This window comes from Lampetra fluviatilis, unplaced genomic scaffold (assembly GCF_964198595.1).
Source record: "Lampetra fluviatilis unplaced genomic scaffold, kcLamFluv1.1 SCAFFOLD_947, whole genome shotgun sequence".
In the NCBI taxonomy this organism is placed as follows: domain Eukaryota; kingdom Metazoa; phylum Chordata; class Hyperoartia; order Petromyzontiformes; family Petromyzontidae; genus Lampetra; species Lampetra fluviatilis.
This window is the reverse complement of record NW_027620983.1, coordinates 5,001-24,757: the sequence shown is the minus strand read 5'-3', so window position 1 is coordinate 24,757 and position 19,757 is coordinate 5,001. Positions and strand designations below refer to the sequence as shown.

The 19,757-nt window shown below is 55.5% G+C and overlaps 1 protein-coding gene across 1 annotated transcript in view; it reads left to right on the top strand.

The window, feature by feature from the left end:
- Positions 1-210: 210 nt before the first annotated feature.
- The window catches only part of LOC144954621 (uncharacterized), a 23,885-nt gene continuing 4,338 nt past the window's right edge, over positions 211-19,757 (top strand). The window contains exons 1-5 of the mRNA XM_078885077.1: positions 211-723; positions 2,957-3,073; positions 4,355-4,405; positions 6,604-6,698; positions 9,152-9,183. Of these exons, the coding sequence (XP_078741203.1) occupies positions 211-723; positions 2,957-3,073; positions 4,355-4,405; positions 6,604-6,698; positions 9,152-9,183 (808 nt within the window). The remainder of the gene's footprint in view (positions 724-2,956; positions 3,074-4,354; positions 4,406-6,603; positions 6,699-9,151; positions 9,184-19,757) is intronic.

Genomic DNA, 19,757 nt, shown 5'->3' with positions numbered 1-19,757 from the left:
CCTCCCTCCCCCCCTCACCCTCCCCCCCACCCTCCCTCCCCAACTTCCTTCCCTTCCCCCCCACCCTCCCTCCCCACCTTCCTCCCCACCTTCTTCCCCACCTTCCCTCCCCCCCACCCTCCCCTCCCCCCCCACCCTCCCCCCCCACCCTCCCCCCCTCCCCCCCACCCTCCCCCCCTCCCCCCCCACCCCCACCTCCCCTCCCCCGCTATGGAGGCGAGCGAAGGCCTGCGTGCGTGGCTCGCCTCGCTGGGCCTGCAGGCCTACCTGAGCCGCCTGGTGGACAACGGCTACGACGACCTGGACATGGCCAGCCGCCTGGGCCCCGCCGACCTCGACGCTGTCGGCGTGGCCGACCCGGCCCACCGACGGGCCCTGCTGGACGGGGCGACCGCTCTCCTTGCCGCCCCGTCGCCCTCATGGACCTCGTCCTCCACCTCCTCCTCCTGCCGCTCTTCCACGTCAACGGGAAACTCCGGTGCGGCGTCGGCGGTGGCGGCAGCGGCATCGTCGGGACTCTACTTCACGCTAGAGCCTCACGACATCAGCCTGGAGGAGGTGGGAAAGGCCTCAAACAGTGGCGGGGATAGTTCTGCTGGTGGCGGTGGTTGTGGTGGCGGCGGTGAAGGGGCCAGGATCTCGAGGCTGAAGCTCAAGGCCAGGCTCTTGGAGCTGCTGGAGAGCGAGGGACTGAGGCTCAGTCAGCCCAGGTTCCACGGGGAGGTGAGCGGAGTTCGCGGTCGTGGCCATCGTCACCGTTGCATCGTAGACGCCGCCGTAAAAGATCCGGTGACATCGCTCGACAGAGGAGATGATCGTGCAACGGCGTCACAGTCCCACTTGCCACGATTTTTAAATCCTTTATATTAAGTTCACTCGCTTGCTTGCTTGCGCGCTTGCGACCGTGCAAATCTTTCGGTCGTTTTTTTAACCCACTTCCCCGTGATCCAATCGAGCTGACATTTTGCACACAGACTCGTTGTGCGTGACAATTTATTTTCGTGAAATTTTTTTTCCATAACTTTACACTTTTTAGGGATTTGTTTTTTAAATATGTAATTACCAATTGCTTAATGGTGGCAGGCAATCATCTGACCCATAGGTGGCAGCCATCTCAAGCCAGAGGACGAGAGGACTCTAGCCGCTCGTTTCAAAGACCAATGTGGGCTGGGTTGTGGCCCATTGAACACGCATGTAAAGGATTTATAGTGAAAAACGTTGTTTTTACGGGTTAATTTTTTGCGACTGAGAATGCCGTTCTGGTCTGTCCTGAGTTCTCACCCTGGTCGCACAGAATTTAGTTGAACTCTTGAACTCACTCAGCATCTCGCTCGCTCAGTCGTTTACTCGCCCAACATCTTACCCACTCAACCAACATCTCACTCACCATCTCACCCACCCACCATCTCACTCATCCACCATCCCACCCACCCACCATCTCACCCATCCACCCACCCACCATCTCACCCATCCCACCCACCCACCCACCATCTCACCATCCCACCCCACCCACCATCTCACCATCCCACCCACCCACCATCTCACCATCCCACCCACCCACCATCTCACCATCCCACCCACCCACCATCTCACCATCCCACCCACCCACCATCTCACCATCCCACCCACCCACCATCTCACCATCCCACCCACCCACCATCTCACCATCCCACCCACCCACCATCTCACCATCCCACCCACCCACCATCTCACCATCCCACCCACCCACCATCACCCATCCACCCACCCACCATCTCACCATCCCACCCACCCACCATCTCACCATCCCACCCACCCACCATCTCACCATCCCACCCACCCACCATCTCACCATCCCACCCACCCACCATCTCACCATCCCACCCACCCACCATCTCACCATCCCACCCACCCACCATCTCACCCATCCACCCACCCACCATCTCACCATCCCACCCACCCACCATCTCACCATTCCACCCACCCACCATCTCACCATCCCACCCACCCACCATCTCACCATCCCACCCACCCACCATCTCACCATCCCACCCACCCACCATCTCACCATCCCACCCACCCACCATCTCACCATCCCACCCACCCACCATCTCACCATCCCACCCACCCACCATCTCACCATCCCACCCACCCACCATCTCACCCATCCACCCACCCACCATCTCACCATCCCACCCACCCACCATCTCACCATCCCACCCACCCACCATCTCACCATCCCACCCACCCACCATCTCACCATCCCACCCACCCACCATCTCACCATCCCACCCACCCACCATCTCACCATCCCACCCACCCACCATCTCACCATCCCACCCACCCACCATCTCACCATCCCACCCACCCACCATCTCACCATCCCACCCACCCACCATCTCACCATCCCACCCACCCACCATCCCACCCACCCACCATCTCACCATCCCACCCACCCACCATCTCACCATCCCACCCACCCACCATCTCACCCATCCACCCACCCACCATCTCACCATCCCACCCACCCACCATCTCACCATCCCACCCACCCACCATCTCACCATCCCACCCACCCACCATCTCACCATCCCACCCACCCACCATCTCACCATCCCACCCACCCACCATCTCACCATCCCACCCACCCACCATCTCACCCATCCACCCACCCACCATCTCACCATCCCACCCACCCACCATCTCACCATCCCACCCACCCACCATCTCACCATCCCACCCACCCACCATCTCACCCATCCACCCACCCATCCACCCACCCACCATCTTACCACCCACCGACCCACCATCTCACTCACCCACCATCTCACCCACCCACCATCTCACCCACTCACCCACCCACCCACCATCTCACCCACCCACCATCTCACCCACCCACCATCTCACCCACCACCACCACCACCAACCTGACGGACGGTGCCCCACCATCGCCCTGCGTTGTTGTATCCCTGTGCAGGCCGGAAGCCTGCAGCTGCAGCTGCTGGCGCAGGCCTACTCCTCGCTGCTGGGCACGGCGACCGTGCCGCACATCCTGGAGTCCCTCATCGACATCCACATGCGCCACGTACAGGAGGTGATCGCTCACTAGGACACGTGTAGCCTCTGTACAGGCCGCAGGGGCAAAGGTCTCCCAGGTAGCCTCTGTAGAGGCCGCAGGGGCAAAGGTCTCCCAGGTAGCCTCGGTAGAGGCTGCAGGGCAAGTGCTGTTAGCGACGGAGGAGGTGATCGCTCACTAGGACACGTGTAGCCTCTGTAGAGGCCGCAGGGGCAAAGCTCCCCCAGGTAGCCTCGGTAGAGGCCGCAGGGGCAAGTGCTGTCAGCGTGTAGCAGCAGCAACAACTATGAAGAAGACAAAGACAAAGCTCCCCCAGGAAGCCTCTAGCAGGGCAGCAGGGGCAAGTGCTGTTAGCGATGAAGGAGGTGATCGCTCACTAGGACACGTGTAGCCTCTGTGCAGGCCACAGGGGCAAAGCTCCCCCAGGTAGCCTCTGTAGAGGCCGCAGGGGCAAGTGCTGTTAGCGATGAAGGAGGTGATCGCTCACTAGGACTCGTGTAGCCTCTGTACAGGCCGTAGGGGCAAAGCTCCCCCAGGTAGCCTCTGTAGAGGCCGCAGGGGCAAGTGCTGTCAGCGTGTAGCAGCGCTTGTGAAGGAGACACAGGCAAAGGTCTCCCAGGTAGCCTCGGTAGAGGCTGCAGGGCAAGTGCTGTTAGCAAGTAGCAGCAGCAGCGCCTATGAAGAAGACAAAGACAAAGCTCCCTCAGGTAGCCCCTATACAGGCTGCAGGGGCAAGTGCTGTTAGCGAGAAGGAGACAAAGGTCTCCCAGGTAGCCTCTGTAGAGGCTGCAGGGGCAAGTGCTGTTAGCGAGTAGCAGCAGCAGCGCCTATGAAGAAGACAAAGATAAAGGTCCCCCGTGTAGCCTCTATACAGGCTGCAGGGGCAAGTGCTGTCAGCGAGAAGGAGACAAAGGTCCCCCGTGTAGCCTCTATAAGGCTGTAGGGGCAAGTGCTGTTAGCGATGCCTGTGAAGGAGACACAGGCAAAGGTCCCCCGTGTAGCCTCTGTACAGGCTGCAGGGGCAAGTGCTGTTAGCGATGCCTGTGAAGGAGACACAGGCAAAGGTCCCCCGTGTAGCCTCTTAACAGGCTGGTGGGGCAAGTGCTGTTAGCGATGCCTGTGAAGGAGACACAGGCAAAGGTCCCCCGTGTAGCCTCTGTACAGGCTGCAGGGGCAAGTGCTGTTAGCGATGCCTGTGAAGGAGAGAAAGGTCTCCCGTGAAGACGACACTTGCCCCAACAGTCGGTGGCAGGCTACACGGGTGATCTTTGTCTTTGTTGTGCGCTTGGTGTCCCACAGGAAGAGGATTGTAAAGCCACGGACCTTATCACGGACAGGCTGCAGACACAGGTACCTCACCACCACCGTCATCACCACCACCACCGTCACCACCACCACCGTCACCACCGTCACCACCACCACCACCGTCACCACCACCACCACCGTCACCACCGTCACCACCACCGTCACCACCACCGTCACCACCAACACCACCACCGTCGTCACCACCACCACCGTCGTCACCACCACCACCGTCGCCACCACCACCACCGTCGCCACCACCACCGTCGCCACCACCGTCGTCACCACCACCACCACCGTCGTCACCACCACCGTCGTCACCACCACCGTCGTCACCACCATCGCCACCACCACCGTCGCCACCACCGCCGTCGCCACCACCACCACCGTCGCCACCACCACCGTCGCCACCACCACCGTCGCCACCACCACCACCGTCACCACCACCACCACCGTCGTCACCACCACCGTCGTCACCACCGTCGTCACCACCACCACCGTCGTCACCACCACCACCGTCGTCACCACCACCACCGTCACCACCACCACCACCGTCCTCACCACCACCGTCGTCACCACCACCACCGTCGTCACCACCACCACCGTCGTCACCACCACCACCGTCGCCACCACCACCGTCGTCACCACCACCACCGTCGTCACCACCACCACCGTCGTCACCACCACCACCGTCGCCGCCACCACCACCGTCGCCACCACCGTCGTCACCACCACCACCACCGTCGTCACCACCACCGTCGTCACCACCATCGCCACCACCACCGTCGCCACCACCGCCGTCGCCACCACCACCACCGTCGCCACCACCACCGTCGCCACCACCACCGTCGCCACCACCACCGTCGCCACCACCACCACCGTCACCACCACCACCACCGTCGTCACCACCACCGTCGTCACCACCACCACCGTCGTCACCACCACCACCGTCGTCACCACCACCACCGTCACCACCACCACCACCGTCCTCACCACCACCGTCGTCACCACCACCACCGTCGTCACCACCACCACCGTCGTCACCACCACCACCGTCGCCACCACCACCGTCGTCACCACCACCACCGTCGTCACCACCACCACCGTCGTCACCACCACCACCGTCACCACCGTCGCCACCACCACCACCGTCGTCACCACCACCACCGTCGTCACCACCACCACCGTCGTCACTACCACCACCGTCGCCACCACCGTCACCACCGTCGCCACCACCACCGTCGCCACCACCGTCACCACCACCACCGTCGCCACCGTCACCACCACCACCGTCACCACCGTCGCCACCGTCACCGCCACCGTCACCGCCAGGAGGTCGTGGGTTCCACCACCACCACCACCATCATCACCACGGTGGCTAGGAGATGTTGACTACCTCGCCTGGTGTACACGAGGTCATGGTTTAGGTCACGCTGAATATCAACTTGAAACTGGGGCAGGCCCGGCGGTTGGCGGGGTTGGCTGCAGAGGTTCGCGGTTCATATCCAGCGGCCACTCTCGTTAAACTACAACACTTGAAACGACAGTTTTATTTCGATGTAAAGCTTTCGTGACTGCAGGGATTCATCTTCTTGGTTCTTTCGGTAAAGTCACGTAGAAGGGAAATAATAAAATAATAAAAATAAAACTTAATAAAATAACACTCACGACGTTTCGGCCACAACGCAAGCAGCCGTCTTCAGGTGAAGAACAGGTCTGTCGGAAAGACAGCGTCTCAGTCGGCCCATTCAGACGCTGTGTGTGACTGTGTGTGCGGTCTCTGCGTGTGTGCGTGTGTGTGTGTGTGCGTGTGTGTGTGTGTGCGTGTGTGTGCATGTGCGTGCGTGTGTGCCGTCTCTGTGTGTGACTGTGTGCGGTCTCTGTGTGTGACTGTGTGCGGTCTCTGTGTGTGTGTGTGTGTGTGCGGTCTGTGCGTGTGTGTGCGATCTCTCTGTGTGTGTGTGCGTGTGTGCGTTGCGTATGTGTGTGCTTTGTGTGCGTGCGGTCTGTGCGTGTGTGCGTTGCATGTGTGTGATCTCTCTGAGTGTGTGTGTGCTTTGTGTGTGTGTGACTGTGTGTTGCGTGTGTGTGATCTCTCTGTGTGTGTGCGTTGCGTGTGTGTGATCTCTCTGAGTGTGTGTGTGCTTTATGTGTGTGACTGTGCGTGTGTGCGTGTGTGTGTGTGTGATCTCTCTGTGTGTGAGACTGTGTGTGACTGTGTGTGACTGCGTGTGTGTGCGTCCCAGTCGGCCCACCAGTCTCCGGAGCGGGTGGCCGTGCACAGGAAGCTGTCCACGCCGGACACGCCCAAACGAGCGCCGCACCTGGATCTGCCGCGCACGTGCGTGACGCCTCCCTGCCCTTGTCGTTGTTGTCGTGTTGTTGTTGGTGTGTTGTGTTGTTGTCGGTGTTGTGTTGTTGTCGGTGTTGTTGTCGTTGTGTTGTTGTCGGTGTTGTGTTGTTGTCGGTGTTGTTGTGTTGTTGTCGGTGTTGTCGTTGTGTTGTTGTCGGTGTTGTTGTCGGTGTTGTTGTCGGTGTTGTTGTCGGTGGTGTTGTTGGTGTTGTTGTCGGTGTTGTTGTCGGTGTTGTTGTTGGTGTTGTTGTCGGTGTTGTTGTCGGTGTTGTTGTCGGTGTTGTTGTCGGTGTTGTTGTCGGTGTTGTTGTCGGTGTTGTTGTCGGTGTTGTTGTCGGTGTTGTTGTCGGTGTTGTCGTTGGTGTTGTTGTCGTTGTGTTGTTGTCGGTGTTGTTGTCGGTGTTGTTGTCGGTGGTGTTGTCGGTGTTGTTGTCGGTGTTGTTGTCGGTGTTGTCGTCGGTGTTGTCGTCGGTGTTGTCGTCGGTGTTGTCGTCGGTGTTGTCGTCGGTGTTGTCGTCGGTGTTGTCGTCGGTGTTGTCGTCGGTGTTGTCGTCGGTGTTGTCGTCGGTGTTGTCGTCGGTGTTGTCGTCGGTGTTGTCGTCGGTGTTGTCGTCGGTGTTGTCGTCGGTGTTGTCGTCGGTGTTGTCGTCGGTGTTGTCGTCGGTGTTGTCGTCGGTGTTGTCGTCGGTGTTGTCGTCGGTGTTGTCGTTGTGTTGTTGCCGCACTTGGATCTGCCGTGCACGTGAGTAACGCCTCCCTGCCATCGTCCTTGGTGTCGTTGTTGTGTTGTAGTTGTTGTGTTGTGTTGTTGTTGTTGTCGTCCCGTTGTGTTGTGGTGTTGTGGTGTTGTCGTCGTTGTGTGGTCGTTGTGTTGTTGTCGGTGTTGTTGTCGTCCCATTATGTGGTTGTGTTGTGGTGTTGTCGTCGTTGTGTGGTCGTTGTGTTGTTGTCGTTGTGGTGTTGTGTTGTGGTGTTGTTGTGTTGTGGTGTTGCCATCGTCCCATTATGTTGTTGTGGTGTCGTTGTGCTGTCGTTGTTGTGCTGTTGTGTTTTCGCTGTTGTTTTTTTAGTTGTGTTGTTGTCGTTGTGTGGTCGTTGTGTTGTTGTCGGTGTTGTTGTCGTCCCATTATGTTGTGGTGTTGTTGTGTCGTGGTGTTGTTGTGTTGTCGTGGTGTTGTCATCGTCCCGTTATGTTGTTGTGTTGTTGTTGTGTTGTTGTTGTTGTGGTGTTGCTGCTTTGTCATTGTGTTGTCATTGTGCTGTCGTTGTTGCGCTGTTGTGTTTTCGCTGTTGTTCTTTTAGTTGTTGTGTCGTCATCGTCGTCGCTGTTGTTGCATGTTTAGGTGGTGGAGGTGCGGCGTACGGTGCGGTGGTGGTGGTGTTGGTGGTGGTGGCTGTGATCGCCGTGGTTACCGGCAGCGCTTTAGCGTGTGGTTGTAACCAGCAAGGCAACTTGCCGCAGCTACGAACCTGGCGACCCGTCATCTGGTCCAACACCATGTGAGACTGGGCTCTAAGAAAAGCTGTCTCGGGTGTGGACCAATCAACTTCAAGGACAGTGCACATACATTATCAGAGTTGTGTTTTTTGTTTGCATACTGACTGCAGGTATTGTGGTCTATGCAAACATGACTCCTTGTAAAAAAGGTGTCAGTTTTGTTGCCAGATAGAAGGGTAAAAAACCAATTATCATATTTTTCTACTGGCAAATGAGGTTCCAATGGTGTAAATGCTTTACCCCGAGCTCTCATACTCTGATGGTGCGTTGCCTTTGAGTTGTGCGCCTTTTGGCGTCATCTGGTCCAACACCATGTGAGACTAGGCTCTAAGAAAAGCTGTCTCGGGTGTGGACCAATCAACTTCAAGGACAGTGTACTTTATCAGAGTTGTGTTTTTTGTTTGCATTCCGACCGCAGGTATTGCGGTCTATGCAAACATGACTCATTGGCAACAGTTTTGTTGCCAGATAAAAGGGTAAAAAAATTAACCCGTAAAAACAAAGTTTTTCACTATAAATCCTTTATATGCGTGGCGGCTAGAGTCCTCTCGTCCTCTGGCTTGAGATGGCTGCCACCTATGGGTCAGATGATTGTCTGCCAGCATTAAGCAATTGGTAATTAAATGTAAAGTTATGGAAACATTTTTTCACGAAAATTAATTGTCACGCACAACGAGTCTGTGTGCAAAAACGTCAGCTCGATTGGATCACGGGAAGTGGGTTAAAAAAACGACCGAAAGATTTGCACGGTCGTAAGCAAGCAAGCAAGCAAGTGAATTTAATATAAAGGATAAAAAAACAATTATTGTATTTTGCTACTGGCAAAGGAGGTCTCGTGATGATAGCAAGCCAGCGGTCAAGGGCGATTTTTCAACCGTAGTGACCTCCGCCCGCCTCGCACAGCAACGATTCTTACTCGCCGTGTTTGCTTTTTACTTTGCAGGAGCTCCTTTCACAAGCCCAGATCGGATGAGGGTAAGGCACTCCGTCTCGCACCTTCGCTGGCGATACAGCGTCAGCGTGGCCTGGTTCTCTAGCTACCTACCTTTTTCCACTGCGATACAGGGCCATCCTGGCCTGGTTCTCTAGCTACCTACCTTTTTCCACTGCGATACAGGGCCAGCCTGGCCTGGTTCTCTAGCTACCTACCTTTTTCCACTGCGATACAGGGCCAGCCTGGCCTGGTTCTCTAGCTAACTACCTTTTTTCCACTGTGATACAGGGCCAGCCTGGCATGGTTCTCTAGCTACCTACCTTTTTCCACTGCGATACAGCGCTAGCCTGGCCTGGTTCTCTAGCTACCTACCTTTTTCCACTGCGATACAGGGCCAGCCTGGCCTGGTTCTCTAGCTACCTACCTTTTTCCACTGGTGATACAGGGCCAGTCTGGCATGGTTCTCTAGCTACCTACCTTTTTCCACTGCGATACAGCGCCAGCCTGGCCTGGTTCTCTAGCTACCTACCTTTTTCCACTGCGATACAGCGCCAGCCTGGCCTGGTTCTCTAGCTACCTACCTTTTTCCACTGCGATACAGCGCCAGCCTGGCCTGGTTCTCTAGCTACCTACCTTTTTCCACTGCGATACAGGGCCAGCCTGGCCTGGTTCTCTAGCTACCTACCTTTTTCCACTGCGATACAGCGCCAGCCTGGCCTGGTTCTCTAGCTACCTACCTTTTTCCACTGCGATACAGGGCCGGCCTGGCCTGGTTCTCTAGCTACCTACCTTTTTCCACTGCGATACAGCGCTAGCCTGGCCTGGTTCTCTAGCTACCTACCTTTTTCCACTGCGATACAGCGCCAGCCTGGCCTGGTTCTCTAGCTACCTACCTTTTTCCACTGCGATACAGCGCCAGCCTGGCCTGGTTCTCTAGCTACCTACCTTTTTCCACTGCGATACGGCGCCAGCGTGGCCTGGTTCTTTAGCTACCTACCTTTTTCCACTGCGATACTGGGCCAGCCTGGCCTGGTTCTCTAGCTACCTACCTTTTTCCACTGCGATACAGCGCCAACCTGGCCTGGTTCTCTAGCTACCTACCTTTTTCCACTGCGATACAGCGCCAACCTGGCATGGTTCTCTAGCTACCTACCTTTTTCCACTGCGATACAGCGCCAGCCTGGCATGGTTAGTCCACCCACGGGTGGAAGGGAGCAAGATGGAACAGATGGAGATTAGTCCACCCACGGGTCTAGATGGGAGCGAGATGGAACAGATGGAGATTAGTCTACCCACGGTGTAGAAGGGAGTGAGATGGAACAGATGGAGATTAGTCCACCCAGGGTGTAGAAGGGAGCGAGATGGAACAGATGGAGATTAGTCCACCCACGGGGTAGAAGGGAGCGAGATGGAACAGATGGAGATTAGTCCACCCACGGGGTAGAAGGGAGTGAGATGGAACAGATGGGGATTAGTCCACCCAGGGTGTAGAAGGGAGTGAGATGGAACAGATGGGGATTAGTCCACCCAGGGTGTAGAAGGGAGCGAGATGGAACAGATGGGGATTAGTCCACCCACGTGTGTAGAAGGGAGCGAGATGGAACAGATGGAGATTAGTCCACCCACGGGTGTAGAAGGGAGTGAGATGGAACAGATGGGGATTAGTCCACCCACGGTGTAGAAGGGAGTGAGATGGAACAGATGGGGATTAGTCCACCCACGGTGTAGAAGGGAGTGAGATGGAACAGATGGGGATTAGTCCACCCACGGGTCTAGAAGGGAGCGAGATGGAACAGATGGAGATTAGTCCACCCACGGGTGTAGAAGGGAGTGAGATGGAACAGATGGGGATTAGTCCACCCACGGGTCTAGAAGGGAGCGAGATGGAACAGATGGAGATTAGTCCACCCACGGGTGTAGAAGGGAGCGAGATGGAACAGATGGAGATTAGTCCACCCACGGTGTAGAAGGGAGTGAGATGGAACAGATGGGGATTAGTCCACCCACGGGTCTAGAAGGGAGCGAGATGGAACAGATGGAGATTAGTCCACCCACGGGTGTAGAAGGGAGTGAGATGGAACAGATGGAGATTAGTCCACCCACGGTGTAGAAGGGAGCGAGATGGAACAGATGGGGATTAGTCCACCCACGGTGTAGAAGGGAGTGAGATGGAACAGATGGGGATTAGTCCACCCACGGTGTAGAAGGGAGCGAGATGGAACAGATGGAGATTAGTCCACCCACGGGTGTAGAAGGGAGCGAGATGGAACAGATGGAGATTAGTCCACCCACGGTGTAGAAGGGAGTGAGATGGAACAGATGGAGATTAGTCCACCCACGGTGTAGAAGGGAGTGAGATGGAACAGATGGAGATTAGTCCACCCACGGTGTAGAAGGGAGTGAGATGGAACAGATGGAGATTAGTCCACCCACGGTGTAGAAGGGAGTGAGATGGAACAGATGGAGATTAGTCCACCCACGGGTGTAGAAGGGAGCGAGATGGAACAGATGGAGATTAGTCCACCCACGGGTGTAGAAGGGAGTGAGATGGAACAGATGGGGATTAGTCCACCCACGGGTGTAGAAGGGAGTGAGATGGAACAGATGGAGATTAGTCCACCCACGGGGGTAGAAGGGAGTGAGATGGAACAGATGGAGATTAGTCCACCCACGGGGTAGAAGGGAGTGAGATGGAACAGATGGAGATTAGTCCACCCACGGGGTAGAAGGGAGTGAGATGGAACAGATGGAGATTAGTCCACCCACGGGTGTAGAAGGGAGCGAGATGGAACAGATGGAGATTAGTCCACCCACGGTGTAGAAGGGAGTGAGATGGAACAGATGGGGATTAGTCCACCCACGGGTCTAGAAGGGAGCGAGATGGAACAGATGGAGATTAGTCCACCCACTGGTGTAGAAGGGAGTGAGATGGAACAGATGGAGATTAGTCCACCCACGGTGTAGAAGGGAGCGAGATGGAACAGATGGGGATTAGTCCACCCACGGTGTAGAAGGGAGTGAGATGGAACAGATGGGGATTAGTCCACCCACGGTGTAGAAGGGAGCGAGATGGAACAGATGGAGATTAGTCCACCCACGGGTGTAGAAGGGAGCGAGATGGAACAGATGGAGATTAGTCCACCCACGGTGTAGAAGGGAGTGAGATGGAACAGATGGAGATTAGTCCACCCACGGTGTAGAAGGGAGTGAGATGGAACAGATGGAGATTAGTCCACCCACGGTGTAGAAGGGAGTGAGATGGAACAGATGGAGATTAGTCCACCCACGGTGTAGAAGGGAGTGAGATGGAACAGATGGAGATTAGTCCACCCACGGGTGTAGAAGGGAGCGAGATGGAGCAGATGGAGATTAGTCCACCCACGGGTGTAGAAGGGAGTGAGATGGAACAGATGGGGATTAGTCCACCCACGGGTGTAGAAGGGAGTGAGATGGAACAGATGGAGATTAGTCCACCCACGGGGGTAGAAGGGAGTGAGATGGAACAGATGGAGATTAGTCCACCCACGGGGTAGAAGGGAGTGAGATGGAACAGATGGAGATTAGTCCACCCACGGGGTAGAAGGGAGTGAGATGGAACAGATGGAGATTAGTCCACCCACGGGTGTAGAAGGGAGTGAGATGGAACAGATGGAGATTAGTCCACCCACGGGTGTAGAAGGGAGCGAGATGGAACAGATGGGGATTAGTCCACCCACGGGGTAGAAGGGAGCGAGATGGAACAGATGGAGATTAGTCCACCCACGGGTGTAGAAGGGAGCGAGATGGAACAGATGGGGATTAGTCCACCCACGGTGTAGAAGGGAGCGAGATGGAACAGATGGAGATTAGTCCACCCACGGGTGTAGAAGGGAGCGAGATGGAACAGATGGGGATTAGTCCACCCACGGTGTAGAAGGGAGTGAGATGGAACAGATGGAGATTAGTCCACCCACGGGTGTAGAAGGGAGTGAGATGGAACAGATGGGGATTAGTCCACCCACGGTGTAGAAGGGAGTGAGATGGAACAGATGGGGATTAGTCCACACACGGGTGTAGAAGGGAGTGAGATGGAACAGATGGGGATTAGTCCACCCACGGGGTAGAAGGGAGTGAGATGGAACAGATGGAGATTAGTCCACCCACGGTGTAGAAGGGAGTGAGATGGAACAGATGGGGATTAGTCCACCCACGGGTGTAGAAGGGAGCGAGATGGAACAGATGGGGATTAGTCCACCCACGGGTGTAGAAGGGAGTGAGATGGAACAGATGGGGATTAGTCCACCCACGGGTGTAGAAGGGAACGAGATGGAACAGATGGGGATTAGTCCACCCACGGTGTAGAAGGGAGTGAGATGGAACAGATGGAGATTAGTCCACCCACGGTGTAGAAGGGAGTGAGATGGAACAGATGGAGATTAGTCCACCCACGGGGGTAGAAGGGAGTGAGATGGAACAGATGGGGATTAGTCCACCCACGGTGTAGAAGGGAGTGAGATGGAACAGATGGAGATTAGTCCACCCACGGTGTAGAAGGGAGCGAGATGGAACAGATGGGGATTAGTCCACCCACGGTGTAGAAGGGAGTGAGATGGAACAGATGGAGATTAGTCCACCCACGGGGTAGAAGGGAGCGAGATGGAACAGATGGAGATTAGTCCACCCACGGTGTAGAAGGGAGTGAGATGGAACAGATGGGGATTAGTCCACCCACGGTGTAGAAGGGAGTGAGATGGAACAGATGGAGATTAGTCCACCCACGGTGTAGAAGGGAGTGAGATGGAACAGATGGAGATTAGTCCACCCACGGTGTAGAAGGGAGCGAGATGGAACAGATGGGGATTAGTCCACCCACGGTGTAGAAGGGAGCGAGATGGAACAGATGGGGATTAGTCCACCCACGGTGTAGAAGGGAGTGAGATGGAACAGATGGAGATTAGTCCACCCACGGTGTAGAAGGGAGTGAGATGGAACAGATGGAGATTAGTCCACCCACGGTGTAGAAGGGAGCGAGATGGAACAGATGGGGATTAGTCCACCCACGGGTCTAGAAGGGAGTGAGATGGAACAGATGGGGATTAGTCCACCCACGGTGTAGAAGGGAGTGAGATGGAACAGATGGGGATTAGTCCACCCACGGTGTAGAAGGGAGCGAGATGGAACAGATGGAGATTAGTCCACCCACGGGTGTAGAAGGGAGCGAGATGGAACAGATGGAGATTAGTCCACCCACGGGTGTAGAAGGGAGCGAGATGGAACAGATGGGGATTAGTCCACCCACGGGTCTAGAAGGGAGTGAGATGGAATAGATGGGGATTAGTCCACCCACGGTGTAGAAGGGAGTGAGATGGAACAGATGGGGATTAGTCCACCCACGGGTCTAGAAGGGAGTGAGATGGAACAGATGGGGATTAGTCCACCCACGGGTCTAGAAGGGAGTGAGATGGAACAGATGGGGATTAGTCCACCCACGGGGTAGAAGGGAGCGAGATGGAACAGATGGGGATTAGTCCACCCACGGTGTAGAAGGGAGTGAGATGGAACAGATGGAGATTAGTCCACCCACGGGGTAGAAGGGAGCGAGATGGAACAGATGGGGATTAGTCCACCCACGGTGTAGAAGGGAGCGAGATGGAACAGATGGAGATTAGTCCACCCACGGTGTAGAAGGGAGTGAGATGGAACAGATGGGGATTAGTCCACCCACGGGTGTAGAAGGGAGTGAGATGGAACAGATGGGGATTAGTCCACCCACGGTGTAGAAGGGAGTGAGATGGAACAGATGGGGATTAGTCCACACACGGTGTAGAAGGGAGTGAGATGGAACAGATGGGGATTAGTCCACCCACGGTGTAGAAGGGAGTGAGATGGAACAGATGGGGATTAGTCCACCCACGGGTGTAGAAGGGAGTGAGATGGAACAGATGGAGATTAGTCCACCCACGGGTGTAGAAGGGAGTGAGATGGAACAGATGGGGATTAGTCCACCCACGGGTGTAGAAGGGAGCGAGATGGAACAGATGGAGATTAGTCCACCCACGGTGTAGAAGGGAGCGAGATGGAACAGATGGAGATTAGTCCACCCACGGGTGTAGAAGGGAGCGAGATGGAACAGATGGAGATTAGTCCACCCACGGGGTAGAAGGGAGCGAGATGGAACAGATGGAGATTAGTCCACCCATGGGGTAGAAGGGAGCGAGATGGAACAGATGGAGATTAGTCCACCCACGGGGTAGAAGGGAGCGAGATGGAACAGATGGAGATTAGTCCACCCATGGGGTAGAAGGGAGCGAGATGGAACAGATGGAGATTAGTCCACCCACGGGGTAGAAGGGAGTGAGATGGAACAGATGGGGATTAGTCCACCCACGGGTGTAGAAGGGAGCGAGATGGAACAGATGGGGATTAGTCCACCCACGGGTGTAGAAGGGAGTGAGATGGAACAGATGGGGATTAGTCCACCCACGGTGTAGAAGGGAGCGAGATGGAACAGATGGAGATTAGTCCACCCACGGTGTAGAAGGGAGTGAGATGGAACAGATGGAGATTAGTCCACCCACGGTGTAGAAGGGAGCGAGATGGAACAGATGGGGATTAGTCCACCCACGGGGTAGAAGGGAGCGAGATGGAACAGATGGAGATTAGTCCACCCACGGTGTAGAAGGGAGTGAGATGGAACAGATGGGGATTAGTCCACCCACGGTGTAGAAGGGAGTGAGATGGAACAGATGGAGATTAGTCCACCCATGGGTCTAGAAAGGAGTGAGATGGAACAGATGGGGATTAGTCCACCTACGGGTCTAGAAGGGAGTGAGATGGAACAGATGGAGATTAGTCCACCCACGGGTGTAGAAGGGAGTGAGATGGAACAGATGGAGATTAGTCCACCCACGGGTGTAGAAGGGAGTGAGATGGAACAGATGGGGATTAGTCCACCCACGGGTCTAGAAGGGAGTGAGATGGAACAGATGGGGATTAGTCCACCCACGGTGTAGAAGGGAGCGAGATGGAACAGATGGGGATTAGTCCACCCACGGGTGTAGAAGGGAGCGAGATGGAACAGATGGGGATTAGTCCACCCACGGGTGTAGAAGGGAGCGAGATGGAACAGATGGGGATTAGTCCACCCACGGGTGTAGAAGGGAGTGAGATGGAACAGATGGGGATTAGTCCACCCACGGGTGTAGAAGGGAGCGAGATGGAACAGATGGAGATTAGTCCACCCACGGTGTAGAAGGGAGCGAGATGGAACAGATGGAGATTAGTCCACCCACGGGTGTAGAAGGGAGCGAGATGGAACAGATGGAGATTAGTCCACCCACGGGGTAGAAGGGAGCGAGATGGAACAGATGGAGATTAGTCCACCCATGGGGTAGAAGGGAGCGAGATGGAACAGATGGAGATTAGTCCACCCACGGGGTAGAAGGGAGCGAGATGGAACAGATGGAGATTAGTCCACCCATGGGGTAGAAGGGAGCGAGATGGAACAGATGGAGATTAGTCCACCCACGGGGTAGAAGGGAGTGAGATGGAACAGATGGGGATTAGTCCACCCACGGGTGTAGAAGGGAGCGAGATGGAACAGATGGGGATTAGTCCACCCACGGGTGTAGAAGGGAGTGAGATGGAACAGATGGGGATTAGTCCACCCACGGTGTAGAAGGGAGCGAGATGGAACAGATGGAGATTAGTCCACCCACGGTGTAGAAGGGAGTGAGATGGAACAGATGGAGATTAGTCCACCCACGGTGTAGAAGGGAGCGAGATGGAACAGATGGGGATTAGTCCACCCACGGGGTAGAAGGGAGCGAGATGGAACAGATGGAGATTAGTCCACCCACGGTGTAGAAGGGAGTGAGATGGAACAGATGGGGATTAGTCCACCCACGGTGTAGAAGGGAGTGAGATGGAACAGATGGAGATTAGTCCACCCATGGGTCTAGAAAGGAGTGAGATGGAACAGATGGGGATTAGTCCACCTACGGGTCTAGAAGGGAGTGAGATGGAACAGATGGAGATTAGTCCACCCACGGGTGTAGAAGGGAGTGAGATGGAACAGATGGAGATTAGTCCACCCACGGGTGTAGAAGGGAGTGAGATGGAACAGATGGGGATTAGTCCACCCACGGGTCTAGAAGGGAGTGAGATGGAACAGATGGGGATTAGTCCACCCACGGTGTAGAAGGGAGCGAGATGGAACAGATGGGGATTAGTCCACCCACGGGTGTAGAAGGGAGCGAGATGGAACAGATGGGGATTAGTCCACCCACGGGTGTAGAAGGGAGCGAGATGGAACAGATGGGGATTAGTCCACCCACGGGTGTAGAAGGGAGTGAGATGGAACAGATGGGGATTAGTCCACCCACGGGTGTAGAAGGGAGTGAGATGGAACAGATGGAGATTAGTCCACCCACGGGTGTAGAAGGGAGCGAGATGGAACAGATGGAGATTAGTCCACCCACGGTGTAGAAGGGAGTGAGATGGAACAGATGGAGATTAGTCCACCCACGGGTGTAGAAGGGAGCGAGATGGAACAGATGGGGATTAGTCCACCCACGGGTGTAGAAGGGAGTGAGATGGAACAGATGGAGATTAGTCCACCCACGGGTGTAGAAGGGAGTGAGATGGAACAGATGGGGATTAGTCCACCCACGGTGTAGAAGGGAGCGAGATGGAACAGATGGGGATTAGTCCACCCACGGGGTAGAAGGGAGTGAGATGGAACAGATGGGGATTAGTCCACCCACGGGGTAGAAGGGAGCGAGATGGAACAGATGGAGATTAGTCCACCCACGGGGTAGAAGGGAGCGAGATGGAACAGATGGGGATTAGTCCACCCACGGGTGTAGAAGGGAGCGAGATGGAACAGATGGGGATTAGTCCACCCACGGGGGTAGAAGGGAGCGAGATGGAACAGATGGAGATTAGTCCACCCACGGGTGTAGAAGGGAGCGAGATGGAACAGATGGGGATTAGTCCACCCACGGGGGTAGAAGGGAGCGAGATGGAACAGATGGGGATTAGTCCACCCACGGGGGTAGAAGGGAGCGAGATGGAACAGATGGAGATTAGTCCACCCACGGGGTAGAAGGGAGCGAGATGGAACAGATGGGGATTAGTCCACCCACGGGGTAGAAGGGAGCGAGATGGAACAGATGGAGATTAGTCCACCCACGGGGTAGAAGGGAGTGAGATGGAACAGATGGAGATTAGTCCACCCACGGTGTAGAAGGGAGCGAGATGGAACAGATGGGGATTAGTCCACCCACGGTGTAGAAGGGAGTGAGATCAAACAGATGGAGATTAGTCCACCCACGGGGTAGAAGGGAGCGAGATGGAACAGATGGGGATTAGTCCACCCACGGTGTAGAAGGGAGTGAGATGAAACAGATGGAGATTAGTCCACCCACGGGGTAGAAGGGAGCGAGATGGAACAGATGGGGATTAGTCCACCCACGGGTGTAGAAGGGAGTGAGATGGAACAGATGGGGATTAGTCCACCCACGGGTGTAGAAGGGAGTGAGATGGAACAGATGGGGATTAGTCCACCCACGGGTGTAGAAGGGAGTGAGATGGAACAGATGGAGATTAGTCCACCCACGGTGTAGAAGGGAGTGAGATGGAACAGATGGAGATTAGTCCACCCACGGTGTAGAAGGGAGTGAGATGGAACAGATGGGGATTAGTCCACCCACAGGTGTAGAAGGGAGTGAGATGGAACAGATGGAGATTAGTCCACCCACGGGTGTAGAAGGGAGTGAGATGGAACAGATGGAGATTGGTCCACCCACGGGTGTAGAAGGGAGTGAGATGGAACAGATGGAGATTAGTCCACCCACGGGTGTAGAAGGGAGCGAGATGGAACAGATGGAGATTAGTCCACCCACGGGTGTAGAAGGGAGTGAGATGGAACAGATGGAGATTAGTCCACCCACGGGTGTAGAAGGGAGTGAGATGGAACAGATGGGGATTAGTCCACCCACGGGTGTAGAAGGGAGTGAGATGGAACAGATGGGGATTAGTCCACCCACGGGTGTAGAAGGGAGTGAGATGGAACAGATGGGGATTAGTCCACCCACGGGTGTAGAAGGGAGTGAGATGGAACAGATGGAGATTGGTCCACCCACGGGTGTAGAAGGGAGTGAGATGGAACAGATGGGGATTAGTCCACCCACGGGTGTAGAAGGGAGTGAGATGGAACAGATGGAGATTAGTCCACCCACGGTGTAGAAGGGAGCGAGATGGAACAGATGGAGATTAGTCCACCCACGGTGTAGAAGGGAGTGAGATGGAACAGATGGAGATTAGTCCACCCACGGGGTAGAAGGGAGCGAGATGGAACAGATGGGGATTAGTCCACCGACGGGGTAGAAGGGAGTGAGATGGAACAGATGGGGATTAGTCCACCCACGGTGTAGAAGGGAGCGAGATGGAACAGATGGAGATTAGTCCACCCACGGGGTAGAAGGGAGCGAGATGGAACAGATGGAGATTAGTCCACCCACGGGGTAGAAGGGAGTGAGATGGAACAGATGGAGATTAGTCCACCCACGGTGTAGAAGGGAGCGAGATGGAACAGATGGGGATTAGTCCACCCACGGTGTAGAAGGGAGTGAGA